Source organism: Pieris rapae, chromosome 12 (genome assembly GCF_905147795.1).
Source record: "Pieris rapae chromosome 12, ilPieRapa1.1, whole genome shotgun sequence".
In the NCBI taxonomy this organism is placed as follows: domain Eukaryota; kingdom Metazoa; phylum Arthropoda; class Insecta; order Lepidoptera; family Pieridae; genus Pieris; species Pieris rapae.
The window spans coordinates 6,952,843-6,976,268 of NC_059520.1; the positions used below are offsets into that span (position 1 = coordinate 6,952,843).

General features: G+C 33.0%; 2 protein-coding genes across 3 annotated transcripts in view; one reads left to right on the forward strand and one right to left on the reverse strand.

Moving 5' to 3' along the window:
* The window catches only part of LOC111002205 (protein unzipped), a 29,408-nt gene extending 6,266 nt beyond the window's left edge, over positions 1 to 23,142 (forward strand). Inside the window, exons 2-4 of one of the 2 annotated variants that reach the window (XM_022272349.2) lie at positions 9,465 to 9,524; positions 19,856 to 20,066; positions 20,455 to 23,142. In XM_022272349.2, coding sequence (XP_022128041.1) covers positions 19,865 to 20,066; positions 20,455 to 21,602 — 1,350 coding nt within the window. In that variant the 5' untranslated portion in view covers positions 9,465 to 9,524; positions 19,856 to 19,864 and the 3' untranslated portion in view covers positions 21,603 to 23,142. The remainder of the gene's footprint in view (positions 1 to 9,464; positions 9,525 to 19,855; positions 20,067 to 20,454) is intronic. The other variant, XM_045630325.1, reaches the window with a different exon arrangement.
* LOC111002164 (mitoguardin) overlaps positions 1 to 23,426 on the reverse strand; it is a 46,274-nt gene that overhangs the window by 16,162 nt on the left and 6,686 nt on the right. The gene's annotated exons all lie outside the window — the stretch shown is intronic.

The window sequence follows — 23,426 nt, forward strand, 5'->3', positions numbered from 1 at the left end:
TTTTAAATATTTTTTTAAATCTAATTTCTATCGTCATACCCTCCTTCTGAACCGGAAACAATGTATTTGTTTAAACAAACTGTTCCAACACCAAGTGGTATATTATTCTATACAAATAATCAGGCACTTGGTTAAAAAATAATTGAGGATACACTTTTTAATAAATTTCCCTCTAGCCGGCGCGTGCGCATCCAGGTCACATGTCAAATTAACATGCTCGAGAAAACACTTTCAATGAGCTGCATAATTTTACAATTATTTATAATTATTAAGTTTAAACGATATTTTTTTATATTAACCATCGTGCCTTTGATTAAATCACTAAACGAGTTTCAAAATAACTCATAAAATTTATTTTATTACCTATAATTCTATATTCGTGACAATGATGTCTTTAAAACTGACCACAAAAGAACCCGCATCTAAACTCTGACACCGCCGGTCATAATTTAATATCCGCCCAAAAATAATCCTATTTCCTCAATACGATTACATCGATTTACTTGGTGTAATACGAAAGCCTTAAGACAAGGGCGGCATTAAAATAATTTTGAAGAAATACAGTCTTTTTTGACTGATACAATTTGCGCAGTATTTTTGTACGTTAGCGTTAGTCAGATGTCTGGCCTTCATTCAGAACTCCTGAAGAATTAAAAAAAATACATTATTTGCGTTAAAAATCAAACATAAACCGGTACCAAGTAAATAAGAATCATTTATCTTACTTAAAGTACAAATTATCTGTAATATGACCGGAAAATTGAGTTCCCGTGTTACACCTTCGCACTCAATGTGAGAACAAATATGATGAATTCAATCAAGGAAAAGATAATGGACTAAAAGTACCTTTTATTATCGCAACGCTGAATATTTAGTCACAACGACAACTTTTTATTCTGATTCCAGTTAAACGAAAATAAAAATATTTTTTAAATCAACAATTTGTCCCTTTGGAAGTGAAAGCATTTGGTAGATATAACCTTATATGTGGTGGCCTGCTATCGAGGAAAATCTAGTACATTGGGTTTTTCTTGTACATCCGTTTGAAACTCCATAAATGATGACATACATAACTGCAGAACGTGTATTGATCAAGTTTTTACTATAACATATTTTCCGCGAAATTCGTCTACCAAAAAACCAGTATTGCACGGGAATCTTCACGAACGAACTTGATGTAAACGTATGAATACTTAATTCCCGGTGTAACAATAATTGTTGGATAGCACTGCATGTTTTTTTTTTTTTTTTTATAGAACAGGGGGCAAACGGGCAGGAGGCTCACCTGATGTTAAGTGATTTCTAACCCGACACATACTCGAAAATATGTTCTTCTCTATGTAGAGATTGGAAAACATATATTACCTATATTCAAAAGTAGTTATTTCATAAGTAATCAATCAGACATAGGCTAGCCTTGTAAAATCGATAGAGCGTTTTCTGCGCGGACGGGAATCTTATCGAATCAGCGATATTGAAATCCTATTCAACTACTGAAACATTTCAAATATATGAGCTATAATTAATACGTATTATTATTTTAAATATGACCCCAAACAACGTATCACCGGGTCAGGTTCGCTTGTGCCTATTTCAGGGACACATCGATTTTCCCGAGCAAGGTTGACGCTGTGTGACGACTTCAGAGCTATCGGAAAACTATTTTTGTACAATCCAGGCACCTCTCAGCTGATCTATTTATTACAGCTCAACTATAAAAACAATAGTTAATTGTGATCTTTTGTGATTGCTCTTCGTGCTCTCAGAAACAAGCATTAACGAAGTAAGAAAACTAACGATATGTTCATAATTTGGTTTGAAATTTAACATTCGCTCGAACGGTGAAGGAAAACATTGTGAGGAAACAGGCTTGCCTTTGACCTAAGAATTCGACAGCGTGTGTCAGGCACAGGAGGCGATCCTTTTCTAATTGACAAATGATCATGAAACACATACAAAAATCTGAGGCACAGACCAAAAAAGGTTGATTTATTTTATTCATAATTTGGTTGGTTCGCTTTACAAAACATTTATTCGGTGGTATTTTATTTAAAATACATTCTTAACGTTTACATGCATAAGTAAAATATTACGATTGGCTAAGTCGGATATTTTCACAAAATGTTCACTTGAAAGTTGAGCCGCTTGTTTGCAATATATAAAGGAAATGTTAAAAAATACGGAAGCCTTTGCAATTCATAGTGTTACACTTCCGCTTTGCAACCGTCCCTTTTTGAGGTCGGACCGTTTGCTAACGGTTGTATATTACACTAATTAATTAACATTGGCATAGTACTCAACGCCGCCTATGTCCACAACGGTTCCGTCTAAAAAAGTATTTAAGACTAAATTTCCATTTACAATTATGAGTAAATCAATATTTAATTCAACATTCCAAGGACCCTTACAATTTGACGCGTACGGTTTTTTGTTTTGTCGGCTGTATACATTATAGTGAGGTGTAAGTCGTAGTACTAGCTTTTCAGGAATATATTCTCGTTTGTAGATATGTGACAATATTGGCTGGATTTTTTTTATAATACATACATTAAAAAAGAACACAATGGTAACACTATACAAGTAAACAACTAAATCGCAAGTCATCCAGATAATGACATAACAGTATAGAACAAAAAGACAGTGTTCCACAGGGACTTCACAATGTAACCGGCAGTTGGTATTGAGACAATGTGCAGTAACGGTATACGGTACTAATTATTGCGACGTGCATTAAACTCTTCCGTTATCCGCAAGGTTCCCAAGAGAAGAAAACGTGCTAAAACTTAAAGGCATCACATAGAGCAATACACACTAGGATCAGCTTTATCATAAGTATACTTGCTTGAATGGAACTTTGTCAAGTTAAAACTAAAACGTATGAACTAGATACAGTTATATGTTTATAGAGGCATATGAAATAAAGAAGTTTAAAACTGTGTGTTTTTTATCTTTAGGCACTAGATATAAAATTGTGTTTCTACTTTCAAGCTTTTCGAGATAAAAAAGTTACTTAATTTATTAATAAGCGTGAATATAATGAAGCAAATGCCGAGCGTACAACCCGACAAAGAATTAAACTGAGACATTTTATAACAAAAGAAATATTGTCACAAAATAGCAAAAGCTCGTTTACGGAATTTATTCAAGCCAAAGCCTCGAGTAAATTGCTGCTCTACAAATATTCTGAAAACTACTCGGAAAAGTGAAAAGCCCACTCAAAAGGATAAGAGACTTTAAAGCGGCATTCTTTTCGTTAAATTTTAAAATATCAGTCTTAAATAGTTTCCCGTGGATAATCTTTTGTATACATAGGCTGTTTTTGTTTATTGTTGATCTAGTTTTTGATATGGTCATGATAATATATTTTAGTATGTTGGATTGATTCATCATTTATAGTGTGCACTATTGTAAACCATCTGTATTAAATTACTAAGTTAAATTTGTCTTATAAATGTATTGTTTTAAGTAAACAATACACGTACAGATAACAAAAAGACGCAAAAACCTGTAAAAATTACTGAATAATTCATGTTCCCAATTTAATCCGAATCCTTACAAAGTATGCCTCAATTAAAAACGTTTTATTTACGGTAGCAAGGGATGTTTATGAAGACAAAACCGCAGCCATCTTCACAGGAGACGTGGTGAGTGGAACACTTGACTCGTGCAAGTGCAAGCCTACTAGGCCAAAGTGTACTCAACAGTCAGACATGTTTTGGTACAAACATTTTACATAGGTTCAAAGGTTATGTAGCCTTCAAACGGGTTGATGTATCGACAGATATAAGAGAAAGTAACACGATATTTGGTTGTTGATAAACTATTTAGTACATATTTCTATAACATATGAGGAAACTTCTCATAAGCTAGATTACTTGATAGCTTAAATTTTATTAATGATATCGTTTGATCTATTTACAAATTAGGTCAAGTTGATGTAATAAAAATTGCATAGTGCGTAAAGGTATGGGCGAGCGCAATCGTAAATCCACTTGAACCAGAGTCCGATCGGGGCACAAATAGCAATAAACTCCGCTTTTTATTGTTATTACCAGCAATATTCCTCGTTATTATTACGTCAAAACATGACACGGCATACTTTTTACTTGCTATAGTTTTTTGTTCGAGTTCAATGACTCTACCTTCTCCGAGAGCTGTGATTTGAGAGTAATGATTGTAATTTTATATAAATATCATGTTTCAAATAGGATATCTGATGATAGAGTTGCAATCATCGTCTTACTTTCGGTGTATCGTATAACTGCAATGACGACATGACTTCCGTTAGTGCATGCTCCAACAAATACCTAACTGCTTCATACCTTCATGTTACTAAAAATACAAGTGTTTTATCAATCTCCGGTTAAAAAAAGGGTCTTTATACAAAAAAAAAGGTTAAAAGAGTGTTTTCTTAAACAATAAACTTAAAGAATTCCAATAATGCACTTACAATTTATATTCTTTTATTTATTTTTATTTTTTCTATTTTTTACATTTAGATACAGAAACAGAAAACAGATTGATAAGATACATACAGTTATTTCACACTAAACAACATTTAAAAACCTGAAATCTAATTACATCAGTACACAGCATTTTACACTAAATATCAACCACACAAAATACACTTATTAAAATTAATGACAAAAAATTAAATAATTAAAATAAATAATTTAAAAACATTTTTTTAATAAAATCTAATTAAAATATATAAACCATGGATGGTAGAAATTCTGCAAGTATACCAAAATTCAATTTAATCCTGTACAAACTAATTGTGATTCCTCTCAAATGCTTATTAAATACTAAACGTATATATTTAGTCTATAACCACAGGTGTTTGGTATTACGTGACAGGCTGCCAATTGTAATTACAACCGGTGTTACGCAAGTACAATTAAATCGTGGCTAATCGTAATTCCTTATACGACCTTGGTGTATAATCATTACGTTCAAGACAATCGCAAAAAAAGCTATAAAAACTAGATACTATAATAATCGATTATATAAGGGAAATTTTTTTGCTCAAATAGTCAATCCTCTACGTATTAGTGAAACTTATATTTAATATAATCTTATCTATCATACTTAAAATGTGTCGAATAATAAAAATAATTGATCAATACTATTCAAATCGTCATAGGGCAATGGTGACGTAGAAGAAATACAATTGCAACGGTTGAGAAGAACATGAATAAGTTTACGCAATTGCGTCATGTATTTTGCGTCGCCGCATGAAGTATGAAAACTTGAAGATGACCGGTGACTCACGACATCACAATCGCGAGTACAACGACCCGCCCCCACGAAGCCGTTATCGTTTAAACTTCGCGTTTTTATTCACCAAAAAACAACATCTTGTTAGCCTCTTTCTAGTTCTTGCCAATTCATTTTATTTTATACGATTGGCATACTGCATCTTGTTACGCATTTACCATGGAGAGTGTTCAGAGGAGTTGTTCGGATTAATACCTGCAGCTGAGTTTCATCATTGGACGTCGAGGCAGAATACGAAATTCCGTATCACCTCGACGTCCGCCGTGGACTTTGTGGAACCAGCTGCCCACTGAAGTATTTCCGAACCAATTCGACTTAGGGTCCTTCAAGTAAAGAGCGTTCCAATTATTAAAAGGCCGGCACACGCGAGCCCTCTGTCATTGAGTGTCCATGGGCGGCGGTATCACTTAACATGAGGTCAGCCTCCAGCCCGTTTGCCCCCTGGTCTATAAAAAATAAAAAAGACCTACATTCTTTACCTACAGGTTTATATTTATTTATTTCGTAATCCGACAGATGACATAAATTATATATAATAAAATTATATAAAAATATAGCCAAATATGGAATACCTAACATTTACAAAAGGAATTTGTGTTGCTGTTGCTGTGTTGTATGATATTGAATTCAATATCATACAACACAGCAACAGCAACACAGCTCATAGGTCAGGTGATATAGAACAAAAATTGACCACGTGACAAACTATTTGATTTTCTATCAATATGTGATGTGTTTCATATTCAGAAGTAGATACGTCTGATACGTCGTTTATTAACAGAAAGTTCTTAACCATTATTATTGATTTACTTCTATATAAATTGACTCACAGAGATTGAGTCACCTACAGTGACGTCATATTTGCGACTGTCTAACTGTGGGTACCTAATTGAAAGGGAGACGGGAGAGCCGTGACGTCATTTTAGTAAAAATATTATATAATTCGTAACGCTAGCTATTCCTCCAAATTTGCGACTTAGCGTGACGTCTTTCAAAGATTTTGATAAATGGAATCACATCGATAATAAATTCATTGCGTGTACTAAAGCAATAAACAAAATAGCACCTAATTCAATTAAAAAATTCCTTTAAGGGTTCTCATTTCATAACAAGCCGTTTATTTCGTAATTTATTGTAATGTATAATATCAAGATTACATTGAGTGTTACGGGAATTACGAAACTGAAACATTTACGTCGACCTTTTGGACCCTGCTAGTAATAAATACGTAATGTTGAATCGATTTTGGAGGGTTGGTTTTACTAGGCAAGCATAGTATGCAGAACTTCAGAAAGTATGCTTATTACATTTTTAAATATTAATATGTTTCTATAACAAACGCTTATATTTAGTATACCGTAGAAAACAATTAAATTTAAGGTTGTTATAATAACCCAAATACAACAAAAAAAACATTGTCCAAAACCCATGCGGGCTAGTATCAATGTCGAAGTCTAATACTAAATCGATACGATACGAAATGAAAGGGTTTAAAAAGTGATCATTCATTTCCTAACTACTAATTTAATACACTTAAAATAAGGCTAAATGTTTTAGTACACACAACATAACACTGATTTCAATTTTAGTCGCTGAATAAATAAAATACGATTAAGCCGTGCAAATACACGCGACTCGCCTAAAATTTTAATGGGATCTGTGTTAAAAGGGAGTGATTATCAATTTAAATCTATCGTTATAATAAATTCTACGCACGTGTGGGGTTAATTGCAAATGTATGCAGGGGAAAGAGAGTTACAGATCTTAAGTAGGCCCTTATTAAGCAAAGTAACAACTCTTACTGTCCCAATGCAAAACCAAATTTCAATGTTTCTAGATCAACTGAGTTATAGAAGTGGAGATACTATTGAATTTGATTCGAAAGCACTGAACAAAGAGTCGTGTGCGGGGCGTCGCCATGGTAACGGTGCAAAGTACGTCGTTTACTTTGCCCCGTCTTTCCGCGAAACGTGCAACATTTGGCAAGAGTCCTATAGACAGGATATGTCGTATAAATAGATGTTACACAGGTTTCTAGTAATAGGATGAAAACTCAAGGAATGAAAGAAGGCTAGACGTATTATTTAAAATATTTTTAAGATTCGTACGACGTTCGTATGCATCAAATTATGTTATGTTATGGAAGAAATGGATGCTACACACCTAATTTTACGAAAAGTCGTAAAAACAGGAGTGAAAACGTCACTGTCTAAAATAATAAGTAAAATTTTATAATCCGTACCAACTCAACACAACACATTTTAAAATACGCTTAAAGATAATATTTGCGTCCCTCTGAATCAACCGGCTGCAATAATAACTCTATTGGACAAAGGGCTCGGAAATTTTGCCGGGCAATTTGGGATTATCCACAGCAGGGGTTTGTGGTCATATCACGATTCAAATGACATACGTTTTGATTCCCCGAGCCTTCAATACAGATATACAATACATAATTATGAATCTATATGTACACTTTCACGTAAGCGTGATCTTATTAGAGAATTAGATTCAGAGTAAAAAGTGGCACGAAGGTAGATAGCAGTATACGAGATCTTGAATAAGACTCAAAGCGAATAACACCTGTCAAAGCGAAATTTTAGTCTATGACATATGAAAGTTCCAAAGAATTTTTGTGCTTTAAACCAATTCCTCATTTCCTTCTCAACAATTTTTCATTTCTTTGCTCTCAATCTCTCAATAATAAAGATAAAACTTGATGATTAATTTAACGTAGTAACTTTAAAACAAACACTTTCAGTCGATATTCATTCCTTTATACAAAATAGTTAGCACCGATTAATAAATCTGTTGTATTTTCAATTCCAAATTTAAATGAATACAGAAGATCATTTCGTCCGGTTAGCAAAAATTTCTCGAATGTACGAGAACAAATCGATGCACTATACTTAACCCCTGTCAGTTGTCCGCCTATCAGATTCCCCTAACGTTATTGGAAGTCCCTACTTTAACGTGCTCTTGTGGGTAACTGAACAATTTTCTTCGACAGCTCTGGGCGATTACGACGACTTAGAAAGACCGCTAATATCCTTTGAATTCAAAACCGACACATTCTCGAGATATATTTCTAAAGAACAAAAGAAAATCTTGAAGATTATTACAAATATCTTAGATGGTAAAAATTCAAATAAGTGCCTCGTTTTAGTCGCAAGCACTAAGTCGTTCCGCTTACTACTCTAACCAATTACCTCACGAACAGAGCAAAACAAACTTAAGGCATAAAGTTGATATCCAGTTTCTAAGTGCGCATCTTGTTGCTCACAATGGGACCGTTGCCGTGGCGAAGGCCGAGCCACCGCTGCATAACGACTGCATTATCACTCTTGTGACGCATTTACACCACATTGCAGTAATTTCCATAATTTTAAATTTACAACGCAGGAATCTCTTGATACCCCTCACGGCAATATAAGTTAACGTTGTCACGCGCAACAGTTTACCGTAATACGTAATACAACTACATAAACAGTTAGAAATGTAATCTAATGTTCACTTTGGGGACTTAAAACAAAAAGAATTGCAAATTGTTTGAAATGCACGTTTGTTTGCATAATTACTATTTTTAAACATAGGTCTTAAGAACATTAGAGTTACGAATACAACAAGCATTGTAATTAGGAATTACAGCTATAATATTACATCAGTTTACATTTCATTAGATCACTTAACCACACGATTAAACTTAATTTAAATTTCTTGTGGGTGGTTTCCTGACCGCAACGCCAATAGAGTTGAAAACGTTCAAAGCCAAGGAAAGTGTTGAGGACATTGAAATATGAGAAGACGGTACACGAGGTACTTAAAGATATGAAATAATCGAAGCTTATAAAACGATGCTAGACGAAATAGACAAAGTCACTATACAGGAAATCATTAAATTCGGAAGATCTAATTAACCTGCGAGAGTAGAGCGACAAATTTGATTAGTTATTTAGCTGATGATTGTTTATTGGAACTATGATGTTTTTAGCCTTACGAATTAAAAACTAACCAAATTATAAAGAGGGGATTTTAGTTACACTTCACAGATTTTATTAAACTCATTATATTTTGATTAGGTATACTAATTTTCTTAGTGAGAACACAGTAGCATCCAATACTAGCAAAACAATATGAATTTATGGAACGGAATAAGTTGAAATAAAATATTTTACTTTTTTTTTCAGATATTACAAACGCCTAATTACATAAGCAAAGCTGGATTGCTCATAGCATCTCATACGAAGGTAAAATATATTTAAGTAAAAATCCTACAGACTATAGACTATAGAATGAACAATTACTATAAATTCAATGGAATTTCTTTGCAGTGCCGTCATCACTTCTAAAAATAGTTGATTCGACAACCGGTTTGGAGGCGTAAGTCCCGGTAAAAAGGAGACGTTAAAACCTTCCAAAGGAATTTTCAGTTGCAGGAATTTTCTCGGAGGGATTGCATTTTTAATATTGCAATAAAATGATATCATTTTAAGATTTATATAGAAAATATGTACGAAGTCGATGCTTATTTCTTTGATAAAACATTCAAATATGAGGATTGACTAAATTCTTGAGACTTTTTTCTATATTTTACTTATAAAAACAGATAAATAACTTAACTTTTCCACAATTGTTCACTAGGACTAATATGATATATGTAAAACAATTGACGATCAAAAAAATTTTTCGAATTGAGGACCTCTTCCTTTTTTAAAGTCTATTAATAAATGCCAAAGTTTGTGTGTTCTTTGCAAGGCAAAGGCATTAAAAAGGATTTTCCGTTTCTACGACGTAACCGCGCACCGGACGTTCTCCCGACATAACACCAAGACGTAAAAAAGTCAATTAAACGATAAATAACGTTACGTAAAACTGGGGCACTACGTCACTGGTATCATAAGTGCTATTATCGACAATCAGACGCGACCTTGCAGCTTGTTGTCGTGAATCGTGGGGAGCCAGATTGTCATCCTCCATTCGGGCATCCGCCTTAAGTGCACTCTGATTATATAATCTACCAACACAGATCTAGAAATTCCTTAATCATTATATAACTTTAGATACAGTAGACCTACACAAAAATGCAAAGTATTCTTAAAGTCTATGTCTTATCTAAGTATTATCAAATAGGTTTGTGTTTTAGTACTTCAACAACATTATAATGTGTAATTAACATCCAGCAATTCATTAACTGAGACGCTATACAGTGTAATTAGGGTATTAAAAAGTTACAACGTGTGTGTTTTGGAAGTCCAGATGTTCCAAATTCAAAAATTTGTAACAGATTGAGAAGACTGACACTATATATACAGCCATTATGTCAATTAACTGTTGTGGGTAAATATTCTATTACGAAGTTTTGTTTTAATCTAGTATCTAGTCCTAATTAAAATGCAGGGCATGTACAAAGTATTGAGTTAGCAAATTGGCGCAACTAACCATTTCGACGTAGCATGTCCATTAGAGCAGGTGTTATATTAACTCTAGCTTAATTAGTCCCTCGCTGTTTGATTTATGGGATAACTTCGAACAACGGTTGGACGTTATTCATTTTACGGATAACGGTGCTGACATATTACAGCAATCAGATTTTGAACAGCTAAACTTATTTCTTTAGATCGTAAACACATCAAATTCTAAGTGTTGTGACGAAAGACATTATTGCTATATTTATTTGGGTTTGAATTAGGAGAAATGTAATAATAATAAAACAATACATAATCTAATTTACCTAAGGAGATTTTTTTTCGTGTAACCAACATTCAGCACATCCATGACTGTCTTACTGTCCTTTCGTTACACATTGTCCGGAGTTCAATTTCTCTAAGGATATATATCACCATATTGGTATGTGTATATCATATACTACGTGTTATCAGAGAGAGATTTTTAGTTAAATAGATCCAGAATTGTATGTACGACATATGCCATAGGGGACCTATTACGGAATATTGATTTCGACCCTACAAAAACCACTAGCGCTACGACCCAACAAATAATGGGTCTGAGCTTAAGATTTTTGTATTTCATGCGTCATCATTTGTTTTTTTTTCTAATCAGCCTTCTGTGCCTGAAACACGCCGTTGACTTTTTGGGTCTAAGATATGCCGATGTCTATACGATGCTTTCCGTACGTCGCTCGTGTTAAATGCACATATGGACTGAAAGTCCATTCGAATTTCGAACCCGAATCTATAACTTTAGGAATAAGAGTTTCACTGAACTAAGTAAACTCTGCGCCAATACATTTTCCAAATCTGTATATATTTAAATTAAGAATTTAGCAGATTAACTCATATAAACGTCTATGTATAGTCACTGACAGTTCGCTAATATTTGCCAACGGAAACGCAGGCGTGAATGCATATTTTATCTCGTATATCAGCACGTTCTGCACTGTAGATTTAGTTGATGGCAGTTCACAATACCAAAGCAACAATACAGACCGGATATACTGTTCGTAAATTAATTGTAACGGTAAGTTTTCCCGCGAGTAAAAGCTGATATTAGCTTAATGGATTTTTTGCTACTATCTAGGGCAGTGGACAGGTATTGCGTGATGCAGCAGTATTTCATCAAACTGTAACCATATTATAATATTTTAAAATTAAGAAACATTTTATATCTATACGCAAAAAGCGGGGAATACATATATACATATATATATATATATATATATATATATATATATATATATATATATATATATATATATATGTATTTAGTTCGTTTGTTCGTTTGTTCGTTCATTACTTAAATGACTAGATATGTACAATTATAAACGTCAATATTAAAAAATTAAGAATTTAATCTACATTTACTGCCAGTTCTCAAGTCAAGACCTTCAAAGCGGACGAGAACTGGCAACACCCCGCCACATTATTTAAACATACCAAACAAATTGCACACAAAACATATAAACCATAACATAATGGAAGTTAACACCCGCATACTATAAACATTATAGTCCTGTATTTCAACTGATGACTTATAAAATGACTCAGTAGCGGTTACTCTAGTTATTGTCTCTTATCATTTCATTAATGAATCAGAATTGTTTTAAGGTAATACAGTATGACAAATAAAACTATTTTTAGACCTTAATTCCCACGATATCAGATGGTTTTGGCCCAGTGCGTTTGCGCAGCGGTGTGGAGCATCACGCTAAATATAAAATCTATATTATATTGCACTTTAGTGCTAGAAGAAAATAAAAATTGTTTCGAAGACGTATTAAGATTCCAATTACATATATTGTTTTTGTCAATACTCATAATAATTGTTAATTAAATCAAGTAACCTTATGACCAAAATATTTACGATTTATAAGCTGTATATTTATTCTTTTTATTCATCCCTATTTTGTCAGACATAGAAACCGAGCCACATAATATATGCTCTTGGATATATACCTGTCGATTTAACACAACTATACAATTTAATTCAGATTACTATCATTGCATAGCCATTCGTTAAATAGCAAGTCAAGTAAATATATCGTGTTACATATATCGGTCAGGCGCCTCCAGACTCCAATGACACAGACATATTGATTGATTTATTGCCAGCTGATAAATGTTCCTTTGAGGCTACTACTCGATTTTGTAGTGCTATTTTCTATACTAAAATCTCGTTGGTGGCCGCCGCGGCCGTTACGATATAATAGAATATTTAACCTTTGATCTGAGATTTTTCGTATCGAACCTATTTTTCGTAGATGAAGAATTATAAACGTCTGATTTATTAAGCAATTGAAAGTACTTGCATAATTAAAAATGAAAGTACAGAAGTTATGCGTAAATTATTATTTAAACGTTATACAAATTATTTTTCTATCTTACAGTAAATACCCTACATTTTATATTTAACGGGATTTAATGACAACAATATGACAACGCTTCACTTAAAGTTTAGTTTACAAAGAGTGGCACAATTTGCATGTTTCCAGTACATATTTATTCCTGTCATTAAGGTGACACTATTTCCCATTTCTATACACTGTATGCACCATTGTCTCTATCAAAGTAGTACCAAATACGTGGTTTTCAATTCAGCCTTGCCCTAGCTTTCGAACAAAGCTCACCGGTGAAAGCCAGTGATAATAATACACTTGATAACGAAGCTATTACCGACATAATTGCGTTTGAAAATCGCCCATCTCACGCGCATAGTATTTCAGATCCAGGTCAAATATGCTCTTAGCATTCGAGTGCATTTGCTAGTCCCTGTGCGGAATGTTGATTTGAGGATTACAGGACATTAAGAGAATGGATAAATGCGGTCACAGTTGTTTCACGAAGGCGATGTTTTGTTTCGAGTCTTCGAATTTTTAACCCTAATTTGGATCTAAATCTTTGACCATCATCGTGATTATTTACGTGTTATTACATTCGCATATATTACCGCGTAGTTAGTAAACATTCTTCTATGACCTTGCGTAAGTGGGTGTATAAATAAAGTAGAGGCTCGAAGGGAGTCATTTAATTAACTTAATTGTCTATCCACTAAGGCTGACACAATTGAATGCTGGCTAAGCTGAACGGAATTGGGTTAAAAGCCTAGTCGTGTTGGTGTCACCATTTTTATAAGTAACCTAATTTTATCGATACATTCTTGTATACGAATAGTGTAATAGTGTTGTTCTCAACAAGAAAAAGTATTCGTCATAACAATTTAACTTTTAATTGTTTTCTAAATTTAAAAATATGTAACGATACGCGTGATTCACATTTCCAACGTCACATCAGTCAACGCATTTCCAACTCTTTTCCGCAAAATTGTATCTTGTAGCACTTCGACACGTTTTGTGAATAAAGAACCGATAGGCTTAGAATAATGATATTTCGACTAGAACACATTTTAAAAATTTAATGTACCTTTTTACACCCAATTTTGCGTAAACAATTTTTGCACTATGTCACCAGAGCGTGACGAAAATAGTTTATTAACAGCTTGCAAGTGAAACCGTAGGCAAAGGCTAGTGATCGATAACGTGGTTATCATTGATTTATCGTCAAGCTTTTAATGTAAGCGATAACTGTTATAAAATTATTGCGTTTAATTATAATTTATGTCTCGATATTCATAGCTAAAAATAAACGGCCGATATTACATTGTTTAAAATATGTCTTTGTAATAATATAGAACTGTATATTTTTAAATATTTTAGCTCTTATAGTAGTGAATAACAACAATAGATAGTGAAATTGGCTGAAACAAAAAATAAAAAATAAAAAAAGACATTTTTGTTGTCTTTTATCAATAATCATTAATAATTATTGATAACATCATATACATACAATAAAAAGTTTATAAAATCGTCCGAAAATGTCCAAAAAGATCGACTACACTCATATTGAAGAGTAACTCAGATTTGAGAAGCGTTAAACCAAATTAGGTTACTGCACCTAAATTTTATGTTTGTGTTAATAATGTCATGTTTAAAACAAAGAAATTGTTTTAATTAAACATATCTACAACAACCGCCATTATTATTATTGACTTATTTATATATATTTGTGTCAACCATTACGTAACATTGTCAAATAATACACTAAATAATATAATTTCACAATAGGAGTACACATAAAACCACATAATACATCACCCTTCCTGTATGTAATCATAAACAGACCTTTTTATGTTATTTCGTATATAAATCGGGATTAAATATGGCGATATGGTGAATTTTCTAATCCGATACGTAAGCAGGCGAGAATCGTATTATTGATTGCTATGTTAATCGGATTAATGATAGCGGTAAATGTGTGGAGAGGGCTGGTCTAAATGCATCTAATAGGAATTTATTTCATATTTACATATTCGAGATACTCAAATCAAGTTTTAGTTTTTAACACAAAGCTTCAACTGTGTAATCTAGGTACCTAATAGATTTTAAAATTAACTTCAAAGATTCAAAAATTAGCCGCGTTTATAATGTATCGAAATTTTAAATGTGTGAGTTAAATTTTCTGTGCGTTTATAATGAAACCTTAAACAACTCCTTTTTGCGTTTCCGAGTGGATTCGAGAATAATTAACAACAATTAGATGATTTGTTTTATATTTAGCAACATGTGTCTGCGTTTAGCAACTAAGCGGTCTTTTTTAACGTATAATAAATTTGAAACTAAATGTAATACGTGTATTTTGTATGCCACAAACTGAAAATAAACCCTAACTGTACTTAATTAGTGCGACTGATGAGTCTTTGTGTTCATGAATGGATGTTGACGAATGGTGTACAATGGTGCGTTCGTAACCGAATCCGTCACCTCGAGCCAGGCGATAAATCATTTCTGTGAAGCCTCAACTCTCAAGCCGTTAACATAAATGTATAAACATTGTTATTCATTATAAACATCACAAAGAAAGATATAGAAGAGAAATACATAACTCATATAGACTTAGTTCTTTGTCCATAAATGAACTTTAAAACTTATCTAAGACCAATATTTAGAAGTGAAGAATATTTTTTATCTGATATTTGACTTCAGTTCCAAATAGGGAACGTTTTTCGGTCTGCGGTGCACATTTATAGGACGAAAGCCCTTTCCTTTTCATGGTTTAATGACTTCATACGCCATACAATTTTGTACTTGCATATCGTACAACAACGACCTTGAATCCATCGTAAAACTTTACTAGTAAATTCAAGAATGATGTCATCCAAATATATCATGGCGATAAAGCCCTCATTTGGCAAAACTTAGTACCTCCGATTCCCCCTCAAATTGCCTAATGCAGGATTTTTGTTTGGTTAGCGAAATATAGACTTAGGGAGGAAACCGACAAGAGATTTTCTTGTTTTATTGAAAGCTCCCCTCGTCTAGTGCTAGACAAGTGTCTGTCGAAGGGCTGAAGGGTATTGTGTTGGAGTCACGGAACCAATGCCACTATATATAAGCACGTCAATGTCACTCATATACTGGAGTTGTATATAGGGAACTTTCTTCTGCATATTGTGATTTTTCGTTTCTCTGCCTCATATTAAGGCTCTCATTATACCTGCAAGAATCAAACCTATATAACATTTATATGAAACAATTTGACTTAGAGTCCTTCATGAAAAGATCGTACCAATTTTTAAAAGGCCGGCAATGTACTCGCGATCCATCTGGTGTTGAGAATGTCCATAGGCGTCAAAAACACTTAAAAACACTTGAGCCTTCTGCCCGTTTGTGCATCTATGCATAGGTCAGCAAATAATTTAACATTCATATAGAAGTAGCTGTAACCTGTATGTATGAATAATTGATATATGGATATAGAGCAGAGAGCGGCGAATTTATTTTCTTGTTTCTAGAAAACTTTGAGATAAACAAATAAATTTTTTCTTGTGCGATGAAGCCGGTTGATATTTTTTTGTATGTACATTACAGTTGTTTTTGTAATTAAAACGCAGTACACCTGTTAAACCGAACTTCCTTCCGCGATGACACGCGTTCTTAGAAATAGCCCCTCGACACTTTTTTATATTAATACCGAAAAATACGTACATACGTGCTCGTCAATGCCGAAATCCACGATAACCTTTGACCAAAACATTATATAGTTTGATATAACGTCTAAAATCTTGCTAAAACGTTATAAAAGTGAAATTAAAATTTGTTTCGATATGCGGTAATAAGAACTTAAAAAAATATTAATTCATTTTCTGTCAATTTGTACTTCGAATCGTTCAGATGGGTAATAAATTCGCGTTCTATATTAAAAAGGTTTTAATTAAAATTAGTACAAGGTTCCAAAGGCATTATGTAATTATTAAATTGTGTAGGGCTTTTTATTTAGGTATTTATTTTTAATAAATGTGTCACGTACACAATCGTGATATAAATTTTAACGTTCATATATTATTATGTAAATTCTTCAACACTACAGCATGCTTATAAAGATTAAACAAATGGCGCAGGGGCGTTGGGATTTATGTCAAATGTAATGGTCCGTGTCAATTGGAGTTATTAAATTAAATTAAATAAATTAGTTTCAATATCTATGACATTGCTCGGTCTTTGTAATTAAATGCTACGTATGTACGATATGGATAAAATACTTTAAAAGATTATGGAAGGAATTACAAAAATGTAATTAAATTAAATTAAATCAATTAGTAACTTGTACAGTACGCTAGGTACTGAATTAAACAACACATTATAACTTAAAATACACAAAATAATTAATAACTAGATATATGTATATATTTACTTATGTATCATTTTCAATGTGTCTATCAAAAGTAAAAAGGTATTATTGATATTAAATTACCAGTTTTCAAACACATTCATGAAAAAATAGTTTAGTTGCATTAACTCAAGTACTCCGTGTCTTGTCAAAGTCATACTTCGCTGTGAAGACAACAGACGCGAAAGCTGACATCAGTTAAAACATAAAAAGAAATATGTGATCTGTAATGTAAATAAAAATTACTAAATCATTATTTAGGTTATAAAGTCTGGTATCTGAACACGTATAAGCAATGTCTACAATCTACATTCCTCAAAGGGATAGAAAAACGAAATATTAGCGGAGAGAGAGTGCGTTTGTAAATTTCGGTAAAGGCTAAAAGTTTCCTCTTCAAATATTGAAACATCGATTTGTTTAAAAGCTCGGTCGCAGTGCGGCCGTCAGTGCCCACTGCTGTATTTACATTTTTGGCACTCCCCACCCCAGTTCCGTTTTGTACCTTCTATTAAAGTTAGAGCGATATTAAGGAATCTTTAGAGGATGAAATGGTTCATGGTTAAAGTATGAGTTCGATTAGTTATATAAGATATAACTTGCCCAATCGGTGATGATAGTAAATTTTTACATTAAAAATGTATCCAGGATTATTTAAGATGGTTACACATATATATTATTTAAATACGACTGTCAATAAAGCTTAGTTTAAGCGCATACATGTTCGACAACTCAACGACCATGAAATTAGCATACATAAAAATGATAATTAATTGCAACAAATTTGTATTGCGTGATAAAATTTATAGTAATAATACTTTAAGGTCGTTAGACAAGTTCATGAGATAAAAGGTAATTTTAAAGTTTTCGAAGTGATTTATCATTTAATAATAAAAAGACTTATATTTTCAGACGAGATGTTTATTTGTGACCGGAATCAATGACAATTCGTATAGGCAGTGTTGCCAACATAACAAATACAGACTTAAAACTACAGTAGTAAATGTAGATACATTGCCAGTAATCTTAATAGTTTTAAATATAGAACCGACTCAATAAAGTAAGCATTTTGTTTTACCTACAGGACCTGAGATCGATTTCTATAAGATAACATACATCAAAGTTTATAAGACACGACCGAAACTAGGCGGTTCTATAAAGAAAAATTAGGGAAAAAAGTACAGAAATGTAAAAACTACCTATGTTTTACGCTAGATATGTGTTTCAATAGGGTATCTTCAATCATGAAAGTTTTAAGATTTTTTGTAAATATTTATCCTATGGAGCATGTAGGATGTTACTAGAAGGAATTTTATTTTATTTATTTCTATTTTTCTGAAAAAATTCGAAATCTCAATCTAACCCTCTTGATTTACGTGCGATATAATAAATTATTGGGGTAGATAAGACGCGAGACTATTTCCTTGTTTTTATTTACTTTCTCCAAAAATATGTTTTTACTCGCAACATTCTTTTCCATTACACTTATTTAAAACTTAGGCAATTTAACGTATTATATCTATAAAACTTGATTTATATATTTGTACTAAAATTTGCGTATCGGATAACATTTGTAATATCTCCGCCAATCGTTGCTTTTTCATATATCTATAACAAAAAATGTTTATTCAAACGCAATAATAATGGTTACCCGTAAGCATTTAAAATCGATTTGATTGGCGCCATTCAGTCCACCCCAGAAGGTAAAGAGGGCATCAATAACTGCATTGAAATTATGTAATTCCAATGCTAACTTACAGCTTTTTAATTACAAAACTCTTGAGATGCGGTTTGCTTTACGGACGCAAAGGATCTAAAGCCAGTAGCTAATATAGTAGACGGAACGGACAATTTTTCCAAGAACATAACAGAAATTTTAAGTTCTTGGGCAAAAAACAGTATTGCTCTTTCTTTAAAGTCTAGTTGACTGCAACTTTAAAAAGCTTCAATTTACATACAAAATGCATTAATGTTCCGTTATTACTATAACAAACTCTCTGTTGCAAAGGCAAACTCAAACAACCCGCGTATATTGATATACGTATGTTCTATGAAAAGCGTCACCCCAGCGCAGAGCAAAATTGTTTCAGTAATTCAGTCAGGAAAATTGAGTTTGCAAGTGATCGCATGGCCACATTTACCGCTTGTTTGTACGAAGTTATCGTGTTCCATTTTTAAACGAAACTGTACTCCTTGGATAAGTTGGCAGTTTTCTTTAATACACACCTCACAAGCTCTAAAAAATCATCTAACACAGAAGTGTATTTGTTTCATGTATTCCAAAGTAATTTGAAAAGTTTGTCGGCTATAAAAACATCTACATAATTGTATTCCATAGATATACATATGTATATTTGTTTTTATTATTAAAAATATAATCAATTTTTGTTTTTTGTCCACAGATTGCAATCATGGAGAGAACTAGAAATCATTCGAGTGGGTTTTGGGTTTTGCTACTTGTAACGACCTTGGCTGCTCCTGTTTTAAGTGAGGCTGGGGTTGGTCTTTTTAACGCGAGACTAAAACAAATCGTCACCTCCAGCACACTTAAATGGGCAAACTTGAAGAATGAAGCCATGGAAAATTATGTTATCGGGGCAATTACAGAAACAGGTAAACACATTATTCTCTATGCTAACCCGTGATTTCTTCTGTAAAACATAAGCACAAGGTTTTTTTCTTTGTCCTTTAATTAGTATCTAAGGTTGGAGAGAGAATTGTAACAAGTAAATCTTTTTTTGAACTAAATTTGCTTTGAAATAATTGAAATACGTTTCACATTATTTGTCTTATAGTATTTTTAAATACTTTTTTACAAAAGCTATCTTTATGTATGATAAAACTTGGTTTTAAATTAGTACCAGATTTGTTACCATGATTAGGATGTTATTTTAATATAAAATAATAGAAACTGTACCAACTTTAGTCTAGGTTTTATAAGAGATTAAGTATATTTAAGTCTAAGAGATGAAACTTTAAACGATAATTTCTTGCTTTCTAGGTGAGCCCATATACCTCTGCAGAACAAGACATGAAGGCGACATGTTGATTGGGCAGTTACGACCCGATTACAACTCCTGTGCCGTTTCGGGGACTAAAAGCTACACCATATTCGAAGTCATGGAGAACATTGAAAACGCCTCGTTGATTATATGGACGCCTTGGTACAAATTTAACTCAAAACCAAGCGGCGCAGTTGCAGTGGATTCTTCACTCGATACCACTTTTGTTGGTAGAATTAAAGCAAATACTGGTTATTCACACAATATCGGAAGAATTAACTACGAAAGCACGGTTGGTGAACTTATATCATTCGATGAAGAAAATAACGAATTGGTGGAAAATAATGGTGAAATTCTAATCGAAGTGGAACCGGTAAGTTACAAGTTGGATAATGTGGAACTCGACTTACATACGCAACATGTACGACAATCGGACCCACAAGTCTTTGAAGAAAGACTCTTGAGAAATGATGACGACGTCGCTGCAACAGTAACAACGGAAATTGAATATAAATTCAACTACACATTATCCTGGGGTCACGGGCACGGCATTGCTATCGGGCTAAACACTACAATAGAAATGAGCGACGGCACTCAATTTCCACAAATTGAATGGGCCAACCCCTACAAAGAGGAGAAGAAAGAGCTGTACACGCTTCAGATATTCTTGGAACCTGGCACAGCTTGCAACGTTACCTTCAGGGGTAACACTACGGATCGTGATGTTCAATATACCGCTAAACTCACAACATACTATAAGGACAATAACGCTCGATCAAGACACATTCGTGGTGAGCGGATTGAAAACACTGTGGAAGTTGAGGCTGTTTATGGCGAAATTTACTACACGGCTAACAACACATTGGTGCCAACAACAACTACAACGACTACCACCACTACAACAACAACCACGACGACAACAGTACCGCCACCTCTCCCACCATCGGTGGAAAAGAACGACATCGGCATGATCATGGACAGCAACAGTATTTTAGAAGACAGCAGTGAGGATATGGTGAAAGGGCCACCAGAAAAAGAAGACATAAACAGATCAGTCGTTGGAGGTTTAGGAAGCCATCCAAACTCTGGTTTCAAGATAAGAATCTTTTCTATTGCACTGCTAATTCCATTCGCGTTGTTACTTTAAGTTTCAATTAGCTTGTTGTACATAAAATCGATATATCAAATATTCCCAACTATAGCTTAAACTGAAGTATTATAAAAGTACCTTATATCGTTTTTAGGTCGCAAGGCCAACTATTGAGAAAACCGTGTACATAGATTATTCGCTTGAGATTATACATTCCTGGTAAATCATTATATCCATTCCAATGTTACAAAGAGCCAAACACGTATGTATGTAAATAGATTATGTAAATAGTTAAATGTTTAGTCGCAGAGCGACCTTAACACTCGTTATATTGCTCGCGGTCTCCGAACATAAGATCTATTACAAAAAATTTGTTGCACCATTATGGTTTTATGTTTAAGTAATTATTTATTTACGTTAAATTATTATTAAAAAGTGTGTTTTAACTTTTACAGTAGATACAAAAACTTCAATAGCTTCAATAGCGTCTTTACTATTGCGGTAAAGACGCTATTTTGTTTTTAAGGCAACTTTTGTATTTTTCGGTTCACAACAAAAAACAATGTTATTAAATTCACCGATATAATAGTTAAGGTTTATTTTTATTCAAATAAAAGTTTATTCGATTTTAAGGATTTATGTATTTAATTAATTTATCATTTGATTATGCAATTAAATAGTGATATATTTGAATGGGTTATTTTATATGAAATACTTTGGATTTATTTTAGTAATCGTGACCAGAAGCATGATTATTCTAAATCATCATTGATTTATTGCATGTTTCTTTCTATATCATAAAATACCAAAGTCAAACCTTCCAATAGATATCACTAGCTTCTTAGATCAAATATATCAAAAATATCTGTATATTTCACCTATCAAATAAAAACAATCTGTATGATAACGATATACCTAATATAATGCTTAGCTATTTCTTTTGTATGTGTAAAGAAAATGAATGATATTTTTGTATGAGCAAATAGATTAAGTCAACTCATTTCATATATGTATATTGTTTTAAACTGCTATTTTCAGTATTTTGCCGCATCTTTCATAGTTATTAGGATCAGAATCTCACTTTATTGTAGTAATCATTATCCCACCTAGAGTAATACGCCCTAAGTTTAGAGTTAATTTGTATGCGTATTTGATGCGAAAGTGTGTTCCAAGTTCAAATTTGCTTAGCCCTAGAATTACCATAATATGTACGCACTGACCGGGTAGATTGATTTTATGGAACCACTCGTAGGATCCACCATTAGGGTTATACCAACTTTCAACAACTTTTAGGGGTTTCAAAACATTTTGTGCATTCATATCGGATTGCGCAGTACAACACCAGCCTACGACTATTGTGCAAGCTACCCTCCAGTGCCTATCCTCATTTTTGTCTCGTCGGTGTAAATTACGTATTGCCTTTATTAGAAGTACTATGCTTGAAATTATAGATAGAAGCTGTTTCATAACTTTAAGATATTTGTTAATACTGTATAAGTAGATATATGAATCTCATGACATCAATATTATTGTTTCGCGAAGCATATGTGATGTTCCATGTAAGTTTTGTTTTAACCATTAAAGTGTAATTAATATATTAATGTGTTTTATTGACAATTTAAATATGCTTGTTTCCTGCGAGCAAAGAGGGTTTATACTACATTTAAACTTAGCAAGTATGAAATCTACACCGTAATATTAAGAAAAGACATCGTTGTGGGTAATTAATTATGTTCAATACGTATAGTTCCTCACTAAGAACTGGTGTATTAAGTTATTTATTTACGTTATCTATCTTTGAGTGTGACGCATTCTCAATTGATTTATTCATATGAGTTTTTCTTATGTTAAAAAAAACTTTATAGTTAAAGACAGGAATTT